The 18,619-nt window shown below is 43.7% G+C and overlaps 3 protein-coding genes across 4 annotated transcripts in view; 2 read left to right on the top strand and 1 right to left on the bottom strand.

Annotated features, from left to right (window-relative positions):
* Positions 1–4,633: 4,633 nt before the first annotated feature.
* LOC118418174 (crystal protein-like) lies at positions 4,634–5,470 on the bottom strand. The gene has a single exon (XM_035824011.1). The coding sequence runs from the start codon at positions 5,468–5,470 to the stop codon at positions 4,634–4,636; it is 837 nt and encodes a 278-aa protein (XP_035679904.1).
* A 3,187-nt stretch (positions 5,471–8,657) lies between these two features.
* Positions 8,658–9,509, top strand: LOC118418173 (cAMP-regulated D2 protein-like). The gene has a single exon (XM_035824010.1). The coding sequence runs from the start codon at positions 8,658–8,660 to the stop codon at positions 9,507–9,509; it is 852 nt and encodes a 283-aa protein (XP_035679903.1).
* Positions 9,510–14,754: 5,245 nt separating this feature from the next.
* LOC118418342 (Y+L amino acid transporter 2-like) overlaps positions 14,755–18,619 on the top strand; it is a 19,373-nt gene continuing 15,508 nt past the window's right edge. The window contains exons 1-2 of one of the 2 annotated variants that reach the window (XM_035824219.1): positions 14,755–15,086; positions 15,233–15,920. In XM_035824219.1, the coding sequence (XP_035680112.1) occupies positions 15,353–15,920 (568 nt within the window). In that variant the 5' untranslated portion in view covers positions 14,755–15,086; positions 15,233–15,352. Of the gene's footprint in view, positions 15,093–15,232; positions 15,921–18,619 lie in introns of both variants that reach the window. The other variant, XM_035824218.1, reaches the window with a different exon arrangement.

Raw genomic sequence — 18,619 nt, 5'->3', positions numbered from 1 at the left:
GGGGGCCCAAAATTGTCGGGGACACCTCGTTTTTTTTTGGGCCCCCTCTCCAAATTTTCAGAAATATTTCACAGCAGCTTCTTTGGGGGGAGGGCAATAAAGTTCTCGTTTGGAACTTGGGGGCGTCCAAGTTTGATAAGGCTTTTGCAAGCGTTCGTCTCCTGGGTAGGGGGGCCCCAAAAGTCCAGGGCTGAACCCGGTGTTTTGGGGCCCCCCTCTTTAAATTTCCAAAACTAGTTCACAGACCGCTTTTAGGAGTAAGACATTAAAGTACTTGTTGGGAACTTGTTGACGTCCAAGTTTGATAAGGATTGTGCAAAGCGTTCGTCCCCTGGGAAGGGGGGCCCCAAAATTCATGGGCTCAACCCAGTATTTTGCCCCCCCCTCCTTAAATTTCCTAAGCTAGTTCACACACCGCTTTTCTAATAAGACATTAAAGTACTTGTTGGGAACTTGTTGACGTCCAAGTTTGATAAGGATTGTGCAAAGCGTTCGTCTCCTGGGAAGAGGGGACCCAAACGTCCAGGGCTTAACCCGGTATTTTGGGGCCCCCCTTCTTGGCTAGTTCATAGAGCTCAACCCGGTATTTTGGGCCCCCCTCCATAAATTTCCAAAGCTAATTCACAGACCGCTTTTTTTAGTAAGACATTAAAGTACTTGTTGGGAACTTGTTGACGTCCAAGTTTGATAAGGATTGTGCAAAGCGTTCGTCCCCTGGGAAGGGGGCCCCAAAAGTCCAGGGCTCAACCCGGTATTTTGGGGCCCCCCTTCTTGCCTAGTTCACAGAGCTCAATCCGGTATTTTGGGGCCCCCTCCTTAAATTTCCAAAGCAAGTACAAATACCCCTTTTTGGAGTAAGACATTTAAGTTCTTATTGGGAACTTGTTGACGTCCAAGTGATAAGGATTGTGCAGAGCGTTCGTCCCCTGGGAAGGGGGGCCCCAAAAGGCCAGGGCTGAACCCGGTATTTTTGGGCCCCCCTCCTTAAATTTCCAAAGCTAGTTCACATACCCCTTTTTGGAGTAAGACATTCAATGACTTGTTGGGAACTTGACGACGTCCAAGTTTGATAAGGATTGTGCAAAGCGTTCGTTCCCTGGGAAGGGCCCCAAAAGTCCAGGGCTGAACCCGGTATTTTGGGCCCCCCCTCCGTAAATTTCCAAAGCTAGTTCAAAGACCACTTTTTCTAGTTACACATTTAAGTTCTTATGAGGAAGTTGTTGACGTCCAAGTTTGATAAGGATTGTGCAAAGCGTTCGTCCCCTGGGAAGGGGGGCCCCAAAAGTCCAGGGCTCAACCCGGTATTTTGGTGCCCCCCTCCTTAAATTTCCAAAGCTTGTTCAAATACCCCTTTTTGGAGTAAGACATTTAAGTTCTAATTGGGAACTTGTTGACGTTCAAGTTTGATAAGGATTGTGCAAAGCGTTCGTCCCCTGGGAAGGGGGGCCCCAAAGTCCAGGGCTGAACCCGGTATTTTGGGGCCCCCCTCCTTAAATTTCCAAAGCTTGTTCAAATACCCCTTTTTGGAGTAAGACATTTAAGTTCTTATTGGGAACTTGTTGACGTTCAAGTTTGATAAGGATTGTGCAAAGCGTTCGTCCCCTGGGAAGGGGGGCCCCAAAAGTCCAGGGCTCAACCCGGTATTTTGGGGCCCCCCTCCTTGCCTAGTTCACAGAGCTCAATCCGGTATTTTTGGGCCCCCTCTCCTTAAATTTCCAAAGCTAATTCAAAGACCGCTTTTTTTGGAAAGACATTAAAGTACTTGTTCGGAACTTGTTGACGTCCAAGTTTGATAAGGATTGTGCAAAGCGTTCTTCCCCTGGGAAGGGGGGCCCCAAAAGTCCAGGGCTCAACCCGGTATTTTGGGGCCCCCCTCCTTAAGTGCCTAAGTTCACAGAGCTCAATCCGGTATTTTGGGGCCCCCTCTCCTTAAATTTCCAAAGCTAGTACAAATAACCCTTTTTGGAGTAAGACATTTAAGTTCTTATTGGGAACTTGTTGACGTCCAAGTTTGATAAGGATTGTGCAAAGCGTTCGTCTCCTGGGAAGGGGGGCCCCAAAGTCCAGGGCTGAACCCGGTATTTTGGGTCCCCCCTCCTTAAATTTCCAAAGCTAGTTCACATACCCCTTTTTGGAGTAAGACATTCAATGACTTGTTGGGAACTTGTCGACGTCCAAGTTTGATAAGGATTGTGCAAAGGCTCAAAGCGTTCGTTCCCTGGGAAGGGGGGCCCCAAAAGTCCAGGGCTGAACCCGGTATTTTGGGGCCCCCCTCCTTAAATTCCAAAGCTAGTTTACAGACCGCTTTTAGGATAAGACATTAAAGTACTTGTTGGGAACTTGTTGACGTCCAAGTTTGATAAGGATTGTGCAAAGCATTTCGTCCCCTGGGGAAGGGGGAGGGGGAAGGGGGGGCCCCCAAAATCAAAGGGGGGGGAACCCGGGTATTTTCGCCCCGCCCCCCCCCCCCTTCTTAAATTTCCAAAAGCTAGTTCACAGACCGTTTTTTTAGTAAGACATTAAAGTCCTGTTGGGAACTTGTTGACGTCCAAGTTTGATAAGGATTGTGCAAGCGTTCGTCTCCTGGGAACGGGGGCCCCAAAAGTCCAGGGCTCAACCCAGGGCTAGTTCACAGATCGTTTTATCTAGTAAGGCGGATAACTACGCAAACCTATGATCATAGGAAAAACAGTTTATTTTTAGAAAAGATTGCACGGACCATTTCCTGCAATAACCGGACGATATTCCATCCGACTTTAAACTAGCTATAGTTTGGCGTGCTTTGGGTGAACGTTGTGCTGGTGTCGCCGGGAGCTTGGGAGGGCTCCGGCAGAATTTTAACTGTCACCTAATCAATTTGAACACGTGCCTTTGTTTTAGGCTTTCATTTTTAGTAAACAGTTTGTTTTGACATATAAGATAAATAAAGACTACTGTACGAACTTTTCTGAGAAAGCTGCGTGCCTTTCACAATGTAAGGCAATTGGACACCAAGACAGTACTTCCTATCATTTTTGTTTTGCTATTGGTTTGGATGTGTGAGATCATATATTCTTCATGTCTAAAGGCTTCCAGTCTGAAACTCGGACGGCCTTTGCCGGCCTTCGCTCGAGGTTCGCCCGAGGTTCGCCCGATTTCAGCTCTGTCAAAATTATTGTATTATGGTGAATAAGACTGGTCTGTTCACTTTGTGGCTCTTGTGGTAGTTTTTGGATTGGTGTATCACCACATTCCTGTTAACATTATTGTTTTCAGTGTGCCTTTCCACTCCACTCATGTCCTACATATATCCCGCAACTCAGAAATTTAATTTGACACAAATATTAGCTTTTTACAAGGTTAGTCAGTTCTGACTTCGTCCATGTTTAAGACATAGTACAATATCATTAGCAAATTATAATCAGTTGTCTTGGACGGACGTCGGACGGGCTCCGTCCATTTGTAAAGGGGGCAGATTTTCAGCGAAAAAAAAGCCGATACTCGGGCGATGTTGAAATTCGGCGAGCTCTGACCGAGCTGCAAATTCGGCCGGCGTCCACATGAATTGTAAAGCTGGCTTAAAGGGGGCTTAAGGACAGACACCTTATCCAACACTGCAAACCATAATTGCTTCACTGAGGCTTGTATCTTACGGACACTTGTTTATTTCACGGCCACAACTTTGAACCTAAAAAAGACGAAATGTAAGGTAGCCTGTGTTTACACAATCTCTCGCTGGCCGGGATTAATGACCCCTTCCGTGGCAGCAACTGTATGGCCGGCCGCTAGGAGCGCGATTTTAGTCAGGCTATAATAGTATAAAGTAAATGACATTTGGTCGTTGTTTTCTTGGGACTGAAAACGTCTTTATTTTCAAAAAATAGCCCTCCATATTAACTCATAATATATTGATAATTGGAAAGATATCTAAAAAATAGCCCTCCATATTAACTCATAATATATTGATAATTGGAAAGATATCTTGTGGAAATGGAAAATCCTGGTCCGCCAAATGACATTAACAGATAATTTTCTCGATTGCGGATTAACACTAGATATCTGGAATAAACCTCACTCTGGCATACATTTTGGTCACCAGCCCTGAAAACTATCCTTCATGTGGATCTGGGTCACTGTACGTTAATCATTATTCACAAGTTTACTCAAGGATTCGTCAGTTTGACTATTGTTAATACACAGTAAGATCTACGTTGTATCATGGCTCCTTGTGGCGAAACAGTGTGCCCATGTCCATGATTGACTTTATTTCAGCGAGCTCAAGTTCTTTGCTACTTACGATTAGTCCGATCAACACATGCTGATATTCCATACCGTTGATTCAACGAGCACTGACGGGCAAGATTGTGGGGAGATAAACAACTGCAGTTTGATCAATAATTGCCTAAGGGTGCATCGCACTACTCTCCAAGCAGAGATTGGTGGGGGAAAATCGTGAGTTGGTGGGGAGGCTGATCGAAAATTACGGCATATAAGGAAAAGGTCACAATTTTCCCCACAACAACCTCAGCTTGGAGAGTAGCAAGTTTCAATAGATCGTTACTATCAAGGCCTGGATGATGATTAGCCAAAAATTGAATATAAACCGTGACTTCGTCGAAAAAATTCTGCATATTTCGTGAGGCTGTGTCAATGTTTACTGTGGAAAGTTCTTGTCCCAGAAATCACATTTCTCAGCCAGATATCCCTGTTCCAGTTGGTTAGTTGGTCCCCTGAACTTCATGTTAACGTAGTTGTTGAGCTTGTTGTACTTTGGCCAGTTGATGAAAGCACCAGACAGTTGTGGCTGGGAGGAGACTCGCCATCCTGAGTTGTTGGGATCTCCGGTGTGGAGGAAGTTTCCAAAGTAGTAGGCCATGGAGTCGGCTGTGCTCTGTTCTTCATCAGTCACGTTCAGTCCGGCTAGCTTCAGGGTTTGGAAGAGATAGGGGACGTCGGAGCCATGACAGACACTGCTGTAACACTCCTCGTCAAAATGTGCCCACAGTTGCACATCAGCGGCCTCGGTCATCTGGTCGAAATGGTAGAGCCACACGTCTGCCAGGCCAAAGTGATTAGCTGCACGGATGACCCTCCGTGTAGGACAGGCGTAGTAGTGGTCTGTGATTGCACGTGACATCGTCGGGCGTTGGTCCCCCGATGAATCCGGTGGGTACTCTTGCAGCACTAATTCTGCTTTCGCCAGGAAAACGCTAAGCATGACTTCTTGATACAGCATTGTTTCCATACTGACCTTCCAGCCATCGTATACAATAGGACAAGCGTCGTCAGTGGTGGAACCAATGATAAAGGGCTTCTTCTGGAACTTCCCGTTCAGGAACATTTCCTGGAGGTGCTGAGTTTTGGCAATGGTTCCATCAACATGAGGTGCCCACTCCACATACTTCTGTATGATATCGTTTAGGATGACGGGCTCCGCCTTGGTCGCAACTCTACTGATGTCGCTTGCATTTTTAGCCCGAAAGCATGTCATGTTGCCAGTGGTACAGTTCAGAAGTTCAGCTACAGCTGCAAAGCTTCAGAACGTGTCTTGTGAGAAATGAAGGGAATACTCATCATGACAGCTTGTTTGAAGAGGTGTTCAGTATTTTCTGCTATGAGATGGAGAGCCACAGAATCTGCTCCTGAACTTTGCCCCATGATGGTCACCTGGTCTTTGTCTCCCCCAAAGCTTTCTATGTTACTTTGGACCCATCGCATGGCAGCTATCTGGTCCAGTGTTCCATAGCTTCCTGTAGCCGCTCCCTCACCCTCCCCAGCTACCAGAAAGCCCAGAGCCCCAAGCCTGTAGTTAGTGGTGACTACAACAGATCGTGTTTTATTGGCTAAAAAGCGGCCATCAAGAACCAGGTCTGTAGCTGCACCATATCTGTACCGTTTCCCAGGAAACCAAAGAGCCACTGGTAACTTTTCTGTGGGATTGAAGGGGAGGGGGGTGAAGATGTTGAGGTGTAGGCAGTCTTCGCTGAACTTGTTATCCCTCGGACAGCCAAACTCCTGGCGGACGTCAGGTAAAAATTCGCAGGTAGTCTGTATTCGGAAAAAAAGAGGCAACACTCTTCATTATCACAGTATAGATCAGTAAATCAACATATTCTTGTGCAAAAAGTGAACTAGCAAACCTCTTTCTCTTCTTGTTTTGAGATTGAGGAGATTAAATCATTTGTAGCTTATCCCGGATGGCTTACCTGCCAGCAGCCTGGCCGAGGAACGGTGGCGTTGTATGTCTGTGGTGACCAGGGAGTGTTGAACGGCTGGGGCGGTTTCCAACGCATGTACATGTCTCCTACTGGTGGCATGCCAAAAGGCAGCCCGAAGAAGATGGCTGCCTCATCAGTATAGATCCCCTTCACCGGGCCAAACTGTGTTTTCGCCATTGGTCCATCTTGTAGCTGGGGTACAATTCCGTCAGCTTTCCCCGGTGTAGAGAAAAGAATAAAAAGCAGTGAGAAAAGCCATGCCGACTCCATGGTTGGACTGAGTGCTCGCTGTCACAAACAACACGTCCTTATTAGCATATTACCACCGACTTTTGTACTTTGGCTTCATTGCTTGACCTAGTTAAACATTTTGTAATCTGCGGGACATCAAAAGACACAGGCCTGTTTGCTTTCTTCTTATCTCCTGTCCGCCGTGTTACGTTGGGCACCATCAGTGCAAGCTCTTATTTTGTAGACGTCGAAAATAACATTATCAAAGCGATAAGTCAGAAAATAGAAAAAAAAAACACTAAACCGTACGCGTTCGTAAAAACTAAATCATTGTTGAACAAGAGTTCGACAACCTCATTCCTTTCATAAACTGATTTTCAAACAAATTACATTTGCATAATTTATGTATGGTGATGTTCACCTTCAACTAACACAAGTATAAAGTTTCATCATTTATGATTAAGCGGTTTTGCTATTTTTGTTTCAACTATGCAAATCATCTTCTCATTTGCATGTTTGGCATTTGTTTATGTCCTTTTATCCTCATTACGTATGCAGATCAGATTCTGATTTGCATAATATGTATAACATTGTGTACATATTTGTCTATTAAAGCTACCAGCATGCCTGAATTTATGGAAATCCGTCGTTCCTTTCTTCAGCTATCCTCTTTAGATTTTTTTTGCAAAAATGCCCCTGCAGTTCCAATAGTAAATGTTAGGGGCTCAAGCAAGCCCCACCTTCTCCTGACGTCCTGAAGATAACTTTGACCCAAATGTCAAGACCCTGTTATGTCCGAGACAAGAGATACATTGAAATACTGTCTGCTATGATAGAATATTCTCATTGATTATGTCAGTTTTTTTACATCTTTGTCTAAGCTGCCTATGTTCCGTAAATCATCAAAATCAGTTACTCCTTTCTTGAGTTATCCTCTTGGCAAAATATGCCCCAGGAATTCCAAATCTAGCGCTAGGAGGCCCAAACTTTTGTCGCTTCTTTCCACGGACCAAGTAGCAAAAGGGCTACTTGGAAAACTATGCCTGCGCTTCCATGTGTTCGCTGAAGGTGAACATCACCATACATAAACTATGCAAATGTAACTTGTATGAAAATCAGTTCATGGAGGTATGAGGTCGTAGAACTCTAGTTCAACAATGATATAGTTTTTACAAAAGCGTACGATTTAGTGTTTTTTTTTCTATTTTCTGACTTATCGCTTTGATAACGTTATGTTCGACGCCTACAAAGTGAGAGCTTGCACTGATGGTGCCCAACGTGACACGGCGAGACAGGAGATAAGAAGAAAGCAAACAGACCCGTGTCTTGTGATGTGCCGAAGATAGTGAAGATGTTTGGCTACGTCAGGTGATAATGCCAAAGTACAAAAGTCGGTGGTAAGGGCCTGTTGTTTGTGACAGCACTCAGTCCAACCATGGAGTCGACATGGCTTTTCTCGTTGCTTTTTATTCTTTTCTTTGCACCGGGTAAAGCTGACGGAATTGTTTCCCGGCTGCAAGATGGACCAATGGCGAAAACACAGTTTGGTCCGGTCAAGGGGATCTATACTGATGAGGCAGCCATCTTCTTCGGGCTGCCATTTGCCATGACACCAGTAGGAGACATGTACATGCGTTGGAAACCGCCCCAGCCGTTCAACACTCCCTGGTCACCACAGACATACAACGCCAACGTTCCACGGCCAGGCTGCTGGAAGTCTTCCTGGATAAGCTACAAATGATTTAATCTCCTCTATCTCAAAACAAGAAGAGAAATAGGTTTGCTAGTTCACTTTTTGCACAAGGATATGTTGATTTACTGATCTATACTGTGATAATGAAGAGTGTTGCCTCTGGTTCTTGATGGCCGCTTTTTAGCCAATAAAACACGATCTGTTGTAGTCACCACTAACTACAGGCTTGGGGCTCTGGGCTTTCTGGTAGCTGGGGAGGGTGAGGGAGCGGCTACAGGGAGCTATGGAACACTGGATCAGATAGCTGCCATGCGATGGGTCCAGAGTAACATAGAAAGCTTTGGGGGAGACAAAGACCAGGTGACCATCATGGGGCAAAGTTCAGGTGCAGATTCTGTGGCTCTCCATCTCATGGCAGAAAATACCGAACACCTCTTCAAACAAGCCGTCATGATGAGTATTCCCTTCATTTCTCACAAGACACGTTCTGAAGCTTTGCAGTTGTAGCTGAACTTCTGAACTGTACCACTGGCAACATGACATGCTTTCGGGCTAAAAATGCAAGCGACATCAGTAGAGTTGCGACCAAGGCGGAGCCCGTCATCCTAAACGATATCATACAGAAGTATGTGGAGTGGGCACCTCATGTTGATGGAACCATTGTCAAAACTCAGCACCTCCAGGACACGTTTTGGAACGGAAAGTTCCAGAAGAAGCCCTTTATCATTGGTTTCGCCACTGATGACGCTTTCCCGATCATATACGATGAATGGAAGGATAAAATGACACCAAGTTTATATGAAGAAGTCATGCTAAGCGTTTTCCTGGCGAAATCAGAGTTAGTACTGCATGAGTACCCACCGGATTCATCGAGGGACCAACGGCCGAAGCTGTCACGCGCTGTCACAGACCACTTCTATGTCTGTCCTACACGGAGGGTGATCCGTGCAGCTGATCGCTTTGGACTGTCAGACGTGTGGCTTTACCGTTTCGACAAGAAGACGCCGGCCGATAACAAAAGTGTGCATCTGTGGGCACATTTTGACCAGGAGTGCTACTACCGGATCTGTCACGGCTCCGATGTCCTGTATCTCTTCCAAACTCTGAAGCTAGCCGGACTGAACGTGACTGATGGAGAACAGAGCACAGCCGACTCCATGGCCTACTACTTTGGAAACTTCCTCCACACCGGAGATCCCAACAATTCCGGATGGCGAGTTTCCTCCCAGCACCAGGCCCATCCACAACAGTCTGGTGACGTCATCAACTGGCCAAAGTACAACAAGCTCAACAACTACGTCAACATGAAGTTCGGGGGACTAACCACCCAACTGGAACTTGGGTATCGGGCCGAGAAGTGTGATTTCTGGGACAAGAACTTTCCATAAACATCAGACACAGCCTCGAATAATGCGGAATTCTTCAGATGAAGTGTCTAATCAGCATCCAGGCCTTCATAACAACGATCTATTGAAACTTGCGATATAGTTAAGCAATGATTGACCAAACTGCAGTAGTTTATCTCTCTACAATTTTGCTCGTTGAATCAACTTTATGGAATGTCAGCATGTGATGATTGGGATAATAATCGTTAGTAGTAGCAAAAAAAACATGATCAAATAGTTCAATATTGTCATGTGCACACTGTTATGCCACAAAGAGTCATGATAGATCTTAATTACTGTCTGTTAACAATAGTAGAACTGACGAATCCGTGAGTACATTTTGGAATAATGATTAACGTACAGTGACTCAGATCCAAATGAAGGATAGTTTTCAGCAATTTACAGTGCTGATGACCAAATATGTATGACAGAGGGAGACTTATACCAGATATATAACACTAGTTCACCTTAATCCGTGGGTAACCTAAATTCGTTGTTAAAAAAACTAAGTATTTAGAGACTTCAAGTCAACGACGTGGGTTTCAAGTGTTAACATTTTCAAGATATTGCAATGTGAAACTACCTTGTATCGACTTAACGATCCCCAAATACCCTATTTTTATATACAATAGATATGGGTTACTCTGCGGATAAAGGTGAAATAACGTTATAATGTAGCGTTAATCCGTCATCGACAAAGTTATGTCACTGACATTTGGTCATGGTCATGGTCACTGACGACCAGCATTTTCCATTTCCACAAGATATCAATGTATTATGAGGTAAAATATTTCCAATGATCAATATATTATGAGGTAATATGTAAGGTTAGTTTGTGAGAATCAACACCTTTTCAGTCCCAAGAAAACAACAACCAAATCAGGTCCAGGGGGAACTAATGAAGGACGTAGTATCCTGATGAAGGAACCATCCAGTTTCATTGTCCATGACTAGCAGCCATAAAGCAAAATTGAGATAAGACAAGATTGGGATACTCTAGTTTGTTTTTTCTGATGTCCGATTTCCAAATTTTTTGGAGAGCGTGAATGGCTTGACCAACTCTATATTTATTTCGAACCTCTATGTCGCGTTTGACGTCAGTGTAACCCCCCATGATATTTGAATAACCATCTCAATTGCAGACCCATCGGAGGCAGAGAGCTGTGCTATAAATGTGTGGTTTAAATGAATGAATTTAGTTTTTGATACACTCAGATCCAGTCCAATACTTAAATTGACATGCTGCTTCGACTTTGTAAAGAAGGTGTCTGTGATGACCCTCCGCAATGCTTAGTCGATCTTAGTCCAAACATATAACAAGAGTTCGTAGACCTCAGGCCTGCATGAAATGTATTGGGTGTCTGTAGACCTATTGTCCTTTTCGTCCGTGGTTGCGTCGTTGGAAAAGTGAGATTTTTACCGTGTTGGTACCGGTTGTGCACCATGCAAAAGTCTGAAATTCCATTTTCTGAATGTGTACGTTTGGGCATGGATGAACATTATTTATTTTGGATTTCTTAAGCATGTAACCAACCTCAGTACCTTGAAGTTGTTGAGACGACTTTTCCTACCTTTTTTTGTCTCAGATGGCCCATGTAGTTATTCTGTCACATATGATATATTCAGTACTGATATGTTCCTATTTCAATGTACTGACCTAATGCAGCTGCTAAATCTCCTTAGTGTGTCAATGATATTCAAGATTTATTTCTGGATTGTTATATAACTTGACACTGGAAGGTTATTTGCATAACTTGACCAATCATATTTTTACAGTAGTTCCATAGACAATATGAATAGTGCTAGCCCCCATCCAGCAGCAACAGTTAGTCCCCAGGGTGGTATGATATTTTTATTCAATCCGTCCAACTAAAACCTAAATCTCTTAAAGTACCTAAGCCAAATTCAACAGCAGAATTTACTATTCAAAATGTTCTTGTCAATCCCATTCATAGATGGCAAGCTGCTGGCAACTTTTAAAACTTCAGATAGCTGTTGTAGTCAGAGTGATCAACAACCAGCAAACGTCCCCCAAAATCAATGAGCAGTTGCTTAGAGGGGGGAAACATTTCATCATATTTTTGCAGTGACAAAATGCAACAAATGATACTTAATTTAAAACAGAACAAAGCCTCTACCACTTAACCCTGCCCGTACTATAGATTAAGCAGGCCCAAAAATCAAGCGGATATGACTAAAAATTACCTTTATACAATACAGAAATGGCATCCCCAAAGAAACAACAAGAAACAAAGGAAAAATCATACACATACCTTTCTCTTACACTCAAGCTCCAGACATTTCTCCTCCACTTTAGAAAATTGTATTTTCTGCTGATTGCCACACAAGGTAAAGGAACTTGTACCAGAACTTTAAACTCAGTACTACACAGCTCTCAAAACACCACAAACTCGGACTAAGAACCAAACTCAAATTGTACCTAACCAAAACAGCAACAGATACTAGTATATAATCTGGCAGGAGACACGTTGATACAAAGTAACCTGATACATTGAACAGATGATGGTTCTACACGTAAACTTAAAGACCTATCAATCAACCCAAACCCAACCGTCATCTGTTTTCACAACCAAGCAGATATTGGGGGATGCCCCAACCACACAAAAACAGGGTCAACCTACAGTATCAAGTTCAAGCACTAGGAGGCCCAAAATCAAACCTGACCACCAGGACAACAGCACCAACCCATGTAACAAATAGCAACACAATGGCACCTTGCGTTCCGGAGATACAGCGCACATGCCGTGCCCGCACAAAAGGTAACCTGGAATGTCAAGTTCAAGCACCAAGGGCACCAAAATCAAAATCGAGAATTATTCAGCCACCGCCAACACATGTGCCAAATATCATTGCGCCCGCACCAACCGTTCAGAAGATATAACTCCGGAAATACCCCTCCCGGACACAAAATTCGACCTGCCGTGTCAAGTTCAAACACGACACGGCCCAAAGTCAATCCTAGGCAACAAGCAACAACTCCCCACCCATGCACCAAAAATCATCGCAATGGCGCGTATCGTTCTGGACACACAGCGCCAAAAGTGCCCAAAAAACACAAAAAATGACACCTGCAATGTCAAGTTCAAACACCAGGAGGCCCAAAATCAAACATAAGTGTCAAGCTACCACCCCCAACCCACCTACCAAAAATCGTTGTGCTCGCACTATCCGTTCTCGAGATACAGCGCCCTAAATCTCCAGCTTCCAAAAATTCCCACGCCCCTGAAAACCATACCTGCATACATGCAGGTAATAAACAGATATGGAGTAAGAGGGTCCCCCTGTAAAACTAGTATCAATACTGAATGGATCCGTCTCTGCATCAGGGGTGACTAATACAGCAGAAGTATCTCACGTGACATATATGGCTTTAATTACGCTGACAACATCTGGTGGAATACCATAAGCATCTAGAATTAGGAACAATTTTGTTACGGTCGATAGAATCGAAAGCCTTACGAAAATCGATAAACACAAGTACAGCTTCCTAAAGTTCATACCCACACACCAAGTATGAAACCAATCCCTCCAGTCGTTCTTGAATTATCTTGTTGACAGACACACACACACACACACACACACACACACATACACAAACGCTAGTGAAAATGTAACCTCCATGAATATTTCTAGTCTGTGTAATACAAACTCTGCTGTAGGAGATTCCCTAGTCACGGTAAGAAGTTTGTTGAAGACATGCGACTAATTTCTTGCGTAATACTGAAAACTGTGAGGTCCAACTTCTGATCATTTCGAAGTGTCATCAAGACCTAACCAAATATCAAAACTATTTATTTAGGTATTCTCCAGTTATCGGGCTAACATACAGACACACGTTCACACACTAGGAACGCTCCTCAACTAGTGAACCTTATGGAGGTACGAGCGATTTAGGACCTGCAGTACTGTTAGCATATGCTAGGGTGCGATAGGAACAAAGCCTGTACGGCATCAGTACGGCATCATGCTATCATTTCTAAACACGCCCACTCAGATCTCGCAAGGCAGTCAGAACAGGAAAAACAATGTCAGGCCGGCCAGTTGAATAATCTCAAAAATTCGAAAATTGTAACCAAGTATGAAGGCCGTTTCCCGTGACGCATTTCTTTCTCAGCGGTTGTTTGGAAAACCTTGGCCTAAAGGAAGAAGTCAGTTTGGGCCACCTTGCAGGTTCCCGTGAAACTACAGCTTTGCCATATGTAACGTTACAATGATCGATTCTCTGGAACTGTTAGAACCAAGGAGCTTTCATCAGATAATGAAAGATCCTTGTCTTAAAACTTCACCATGCAGAAATGTTCGCGGTGGTTTTATGTTCGCCGTTTTCGCGGTGGCCACTTTACCTCGAACTTAAAACCACCGCAAACATTTTTCCATTGTAGTATGTGACGCCATCATAGTCTATGGCGCTACCGCGAACTTAAGACCACCTAAACACTCCATTTTCGAAAGTAAGTCCCCGCGAACTCAAATGCATTTATAGTATGCTGTAATAATTTGCAGTATCAAAGGTATGTGCCCTCTGTGCATTTCGTGCTGGTTCCCTCCGCCAAGTATGTGAGCTGATGTAACTCTGTCCATACTTGAAGTTCAGGTAGGCATGTGTGTTGATTTATCGGTGAAATTGAGAATGTATCGTATGTCGCAAGATATACGCTTGACCGATTTTTCGAACAGGCGGGGGTTGTTGCACACTGGTGATTGCATCATTTTGTACGGCACATTGGATGTCGATGTAGAGGGGGGATATTAGTCAATCTTTTTAAAAACGTAATTTTTGAGACAATCAGACAATTATATTTGCACGAAAATCCTACTGAAACAAAGAAACATGATAAGTAAACGAAATTCTTACATTGTTTGTAAACAGATTTCCGAATCGCATATGAACATGTTTGCCCCACCAAGGTCCCACCATTATTTATCACCCCATTCTACGAATGGCATAGTCCAAAAAATGCTGGATCCAATGTCGAGAGAAAAGTAGTAACGTAACAGCTATTAAGCTTTGTTTAGACAGACTAATAGTTTATAGAATTTAAAAATTAATGCTAATTTGTCTATCGCATTGAATTAGATAGTATTCGCTCGCTTCTTACGCCGTGTTAACAAAAGAATCTCGCCTCTTTGTTTACACTTCGTGCCGCATCACACACTGTCCCGTGTGCGACATGTTGAATCTCAATGGATGCGGATTGATACTAGAATATCCTTCCGCCACGCCGGCCGGCCGGCGGTCAGCGGTGGACTGTCCTGTCATGAAAGCAGGTCATTCTGTAGTGTCCGCTACGTTCTAGCCACGTGCCTTTTCTCCCCAAGACCGCTACAAAACGAGCTTTCTTTCAACACCAAAGTAGTCGTGTGTACTTTCAGCAAGGTGCCTTAGTTCTGGTGCTTAGTGCATCTGTATGCCAAGTTGGCGCGAATTTTGAGGGTATAATAGAGAAACTTTCGAGTGTTTGTGCTGCCATTTTTCTCGGGCCGCCACGCCGGGAGAACAACGATCAACAACGGTCAGAAACTTGCAGTCTTCTCAGGTCAAGGACTGCCTGGGTAAAGGTAAAGGTAAAGGTCAAGCTATATAATGTCGACATTACTGGTCGTCTTTTGTACACGTAATATAGACGAAAGGTTTTTAATCGTGATGTCTGCGTACGGTACCATATCCCTAAACATAAACTCTGTTTTGTCTCAATTCATTTCAGGGGGGACTCGTGATCGGTCTCTGTGCTGGGACAGAACAGACCATAATCTCTACCAACAACTGTAGAAACTTATAACTAAGTTTTGTTGAAAATTTGCGGAGCTAGAACTGTACTGAAGCGATGGGAGACGACATCTGGGTGAAACGGGCGAGCTGGCGGGGCCCGACCGCGGACTCCCACGGGGACGGCTACGGGCCTCTCCCGGACAAGCCGGGGCGAATCGACGGGACTAACGGTACCGCCAACGGTGCGGTAAAGGAGGACGGTTCGGAAGACTCCGTCAACTTGAAGAAGAAGATTACCCTCGTCAACGGGATTTGTTTGATAGTGGGTAACATCATTGGATCCGGGATTTTCGTGTCGCCGAAGGGTGTTCTTGTCGAGGTGGGCTCGGTGGGACTATCGCTGGTTATCTGGGCGGCGTGTGGCGCCTTCTCTGTGGTCGGAGCGCTGTGCTACGCGGAACTCGGGACCTCGATCCCCAAGTCTGGGGCCAGTTATGCCTACATCTTGGAGGCCTTTGGACCTCTGCTGGCGTTCCTGCGACTGTGGGTGTCCGTACTGATCATAGAGCCCACCTCACAGGCAGTTATAGCGCTAACATTCGCACAGTACCTGATCCAGCCGTTCTTCCCCACATGTGAGGCTCCCAACGCAGCGGTCAGACTGTTGGCTACAGCGTGTGTAGGTGAGTTAGTCGGTTCACTCAAGTTACTCAACTTCTTTTCTATATATTTTAAAGTTTTGATTTTCATGATTCACAATTGATGCATAGATTTGCAGAAAACTTTACCTTGTGTTACCTTGTCATTGTGATAAGTGAAAAGTTTTTGTATTGCAAAGTATGCATTTTCACACCTTTTGTCCTTGTGAAAGCCACAGGTATAGAATTCAACATTGTTTAGTCCAGTTGACAGTGGGTCTAATGGGTATTTGATATGGAGTTTTAATCTGGCCTGTCTGCCAGTTATGCGTTAAAGTGATTTTTCTTTTCATCAGCAGTTTGCGTCTCCACAGTTCATGAATATGAATCAAAATCAAAAAAGAATTTATAAAAGAAATCAAGGAATTAGCATTGATATAGTTCATAAAACTTACATTCTTCTTGCCAAGTCTGCCTCTTGGAACTGTTCCTTCACCATGGTGGTTGCTTGTCAGTGGCAAACTGCTGCTAGAAGTTCAGTGACATATATATGACATAGGATTTTTGTGTTATTCTCAATGTGTTATTTGTCTGGTCATAATTACTTGACAAATCAACATATGCTACCTGGTGCTATTCTTTTGTGGGAAGCTGGTGTTGAATTGAAATGAAAGTTTTGCCTTGCAGAACAGAATAAGCATAACAACTCGGACTACCTTTTATCTAGTGCAATAGAGAAAAAGACTCACTCTGTACAGAGGCTGGTGTTTTGGTTCTGTGATTGGCAGCTAAAATGATGCAAGATTATCTCAGAGGTGATGTGTTGTTTTGGCTCGACTTTTGTTTGTCTTTTAGGTGAGGTCTCAGGGGATTTAGCTTAGAAAAATACAGTGTACCAGTGGCCAAAATGCCCAAACCTCACAATAAGCCAAAGTGTCCGTCACATCTACAGAGTTTTTAAAGTTCTTTTGTTAAAGTCTGTTGCTATGCAATTTCTACTATGTTTAAATACACACCTAAAGGGTGACGAGTAACAACATGCCTGGTCACTATAACTATAAGGTAACAGCTGTGTGCAATGTAGCTAACCATGGCCTGGGGCAAGGCTCTACCAATTTGGTATGGAAAGTCTTGTGATGCTTACATCAGCTGTTTTCGACCTAGGGAAGGTCGCAGTTATTTGACAAACAGTAAACAGGTAATGCTGGGTGCTCATAAAATCGACACGTCAGCAAAAAAAGGCAAAAGGCCCCTGGCCATTTTGACCTGTTTAATGGACAACAATACCACTAGTAATACATTGCGCCAATTGCGGTATTTGTATTGTTGTCCATATGTAATTGTAATTTGTATATACCAGATATGTCAAAACTCAAATGACAGGTTGAAAATAATCAGTCATTTTCCTGTTAACATGTTCAAATTCTAGGAAATTTCTAAAATTACTATTTAGAATTGATCTGGTCTGGACTTACTCTCCAAGCAGAGGTTTGGCTCTGACTGTGTGTTGTTTTGTTTTTTTAAGACATCTTTGTTGGCCTTTTCTATTTTGTCCTGTTTTCTTCATGTCCATTTGACGGGCAGACATGAAGAAAACTGGAAAACATAGAAAGCCTGACAAAAATTCCTCAAAAACACTTATAAAACCAGCTAGAGCCAAACCTAAATGCTTGAATAGTAGACTGGAGTTTCAATGATGACGTGATAAGATAGGCAAATGACTTTGTAAATGGAATAAATAAATATTGGTAAGGTTAAGGCCAATGGGCTGAAAGTCCTTGTTATCTGTCTGTGGCTATCTCAAGGTCATGACCTCTGTCATCATGATTTATAGTCTTACCCTTCACACCTTTTAAGTTCCAACCACCCATGGTCGGAAAATACTGTAAATGCGTTTAAGTTCGTGAGGATTTAATTTCGCGATAGCAGGGAAAAGGGACCTTTTGCGGTGGTTCTAAGTTCGCGGTAGCATCATGCACTGTAGTCTCTTACTGCCATGGATAAATGTTTGGGTGAAGAGGCCACCGCAAAAAACGGGGACATTAAACCACCGCGAAAGTTTCTGCATTTACAGTATCCGCTAACTTTTCACAGACAGTAGGTACTTAGAACTCCCTCCCTGGCCTCCAAAGTTATGCTTATAGTTGAATGGTGTGCCAAACATGTCAGTTCATTCTATGCCTATCCATAAACTTAGTCGTTAAAGGTTCAGAAAGGTTGATACTAGTAGTATATACAGAAGGTCATGACGTGGGAGCCGGTGAATGTCTATGCCAGCTATATACTGACAACCATTGTTCTGGAAACAATTAGATGCACACACATGTATCAGGATAGGACGATAAGTTGCACACAGGTGTACAAAATCAAAGTCTGGAGGTAGACCTCTTTGAAATCTGCCACCCATTCCATTGTGCCTCGTGCAAATTATGGGGAAAATGCCAAATTGGACCCCAGCCAGCTACTAGCAAAGGGTGGATTCCCCTAATGGTTCTGTCTAGACTACAGCTGAACACAAAGTCAAACAAATGACACAATGATGTATGTAGTTATAATTTTCATAGGTCAGGCCAGCATTTTTTTATCCCCTGAAAAGTGTCAGCAAGATACGTACGTGTAATATGACACTACTAGTATCCAAAAGAGGGCGTTATACAAAACAGAGCTTTTAGAAAGTAAAAATCGTGATAAGATGCTGCTGCTTCTAAATTGATGTCTTATGAGGAATTGGAATATGGAAATAG

Source organism: Branchiostoma floridae, chromosome 6 (genome assembly GCF_000003815.2).
Source record: "Branchiostoma floridae strain S238N-H82 chromosome 6, Bfl_VNyyK, whole genome shotgun sequence".
In the NCBI taxonomy this organism is placed as follows: Eukaryota; Metazoa; Chordata; class Leptocardii; order Amphioxiformes; family Branchiostomatidae; genus Branchiostoma; species Branchiostoma floridae.
The sequence above is the reverse complement of the archived record's forward strand: the minus strand, read 5'-3'. Positions and strand labels throughout refer to the sequence as shown.

What these genes read in the sequence shown, in the direction of transcription:
- LOC118418174 (XM_035824011.1), bottom strand. Translation starts at nt 5,470, where the DNA reads ATGACATGCTTTCGGGCTAAAAATGCAAGCGACATCAGTAGAGTTGCG.
- LOC118418173 (XM_035824010.1), top strand. Translation starts at nt 8,658, where the DNA reads ATGACATGCTTTCGGGCTAAAAATGCAAGCGACATCAGTAGAGTTGCG.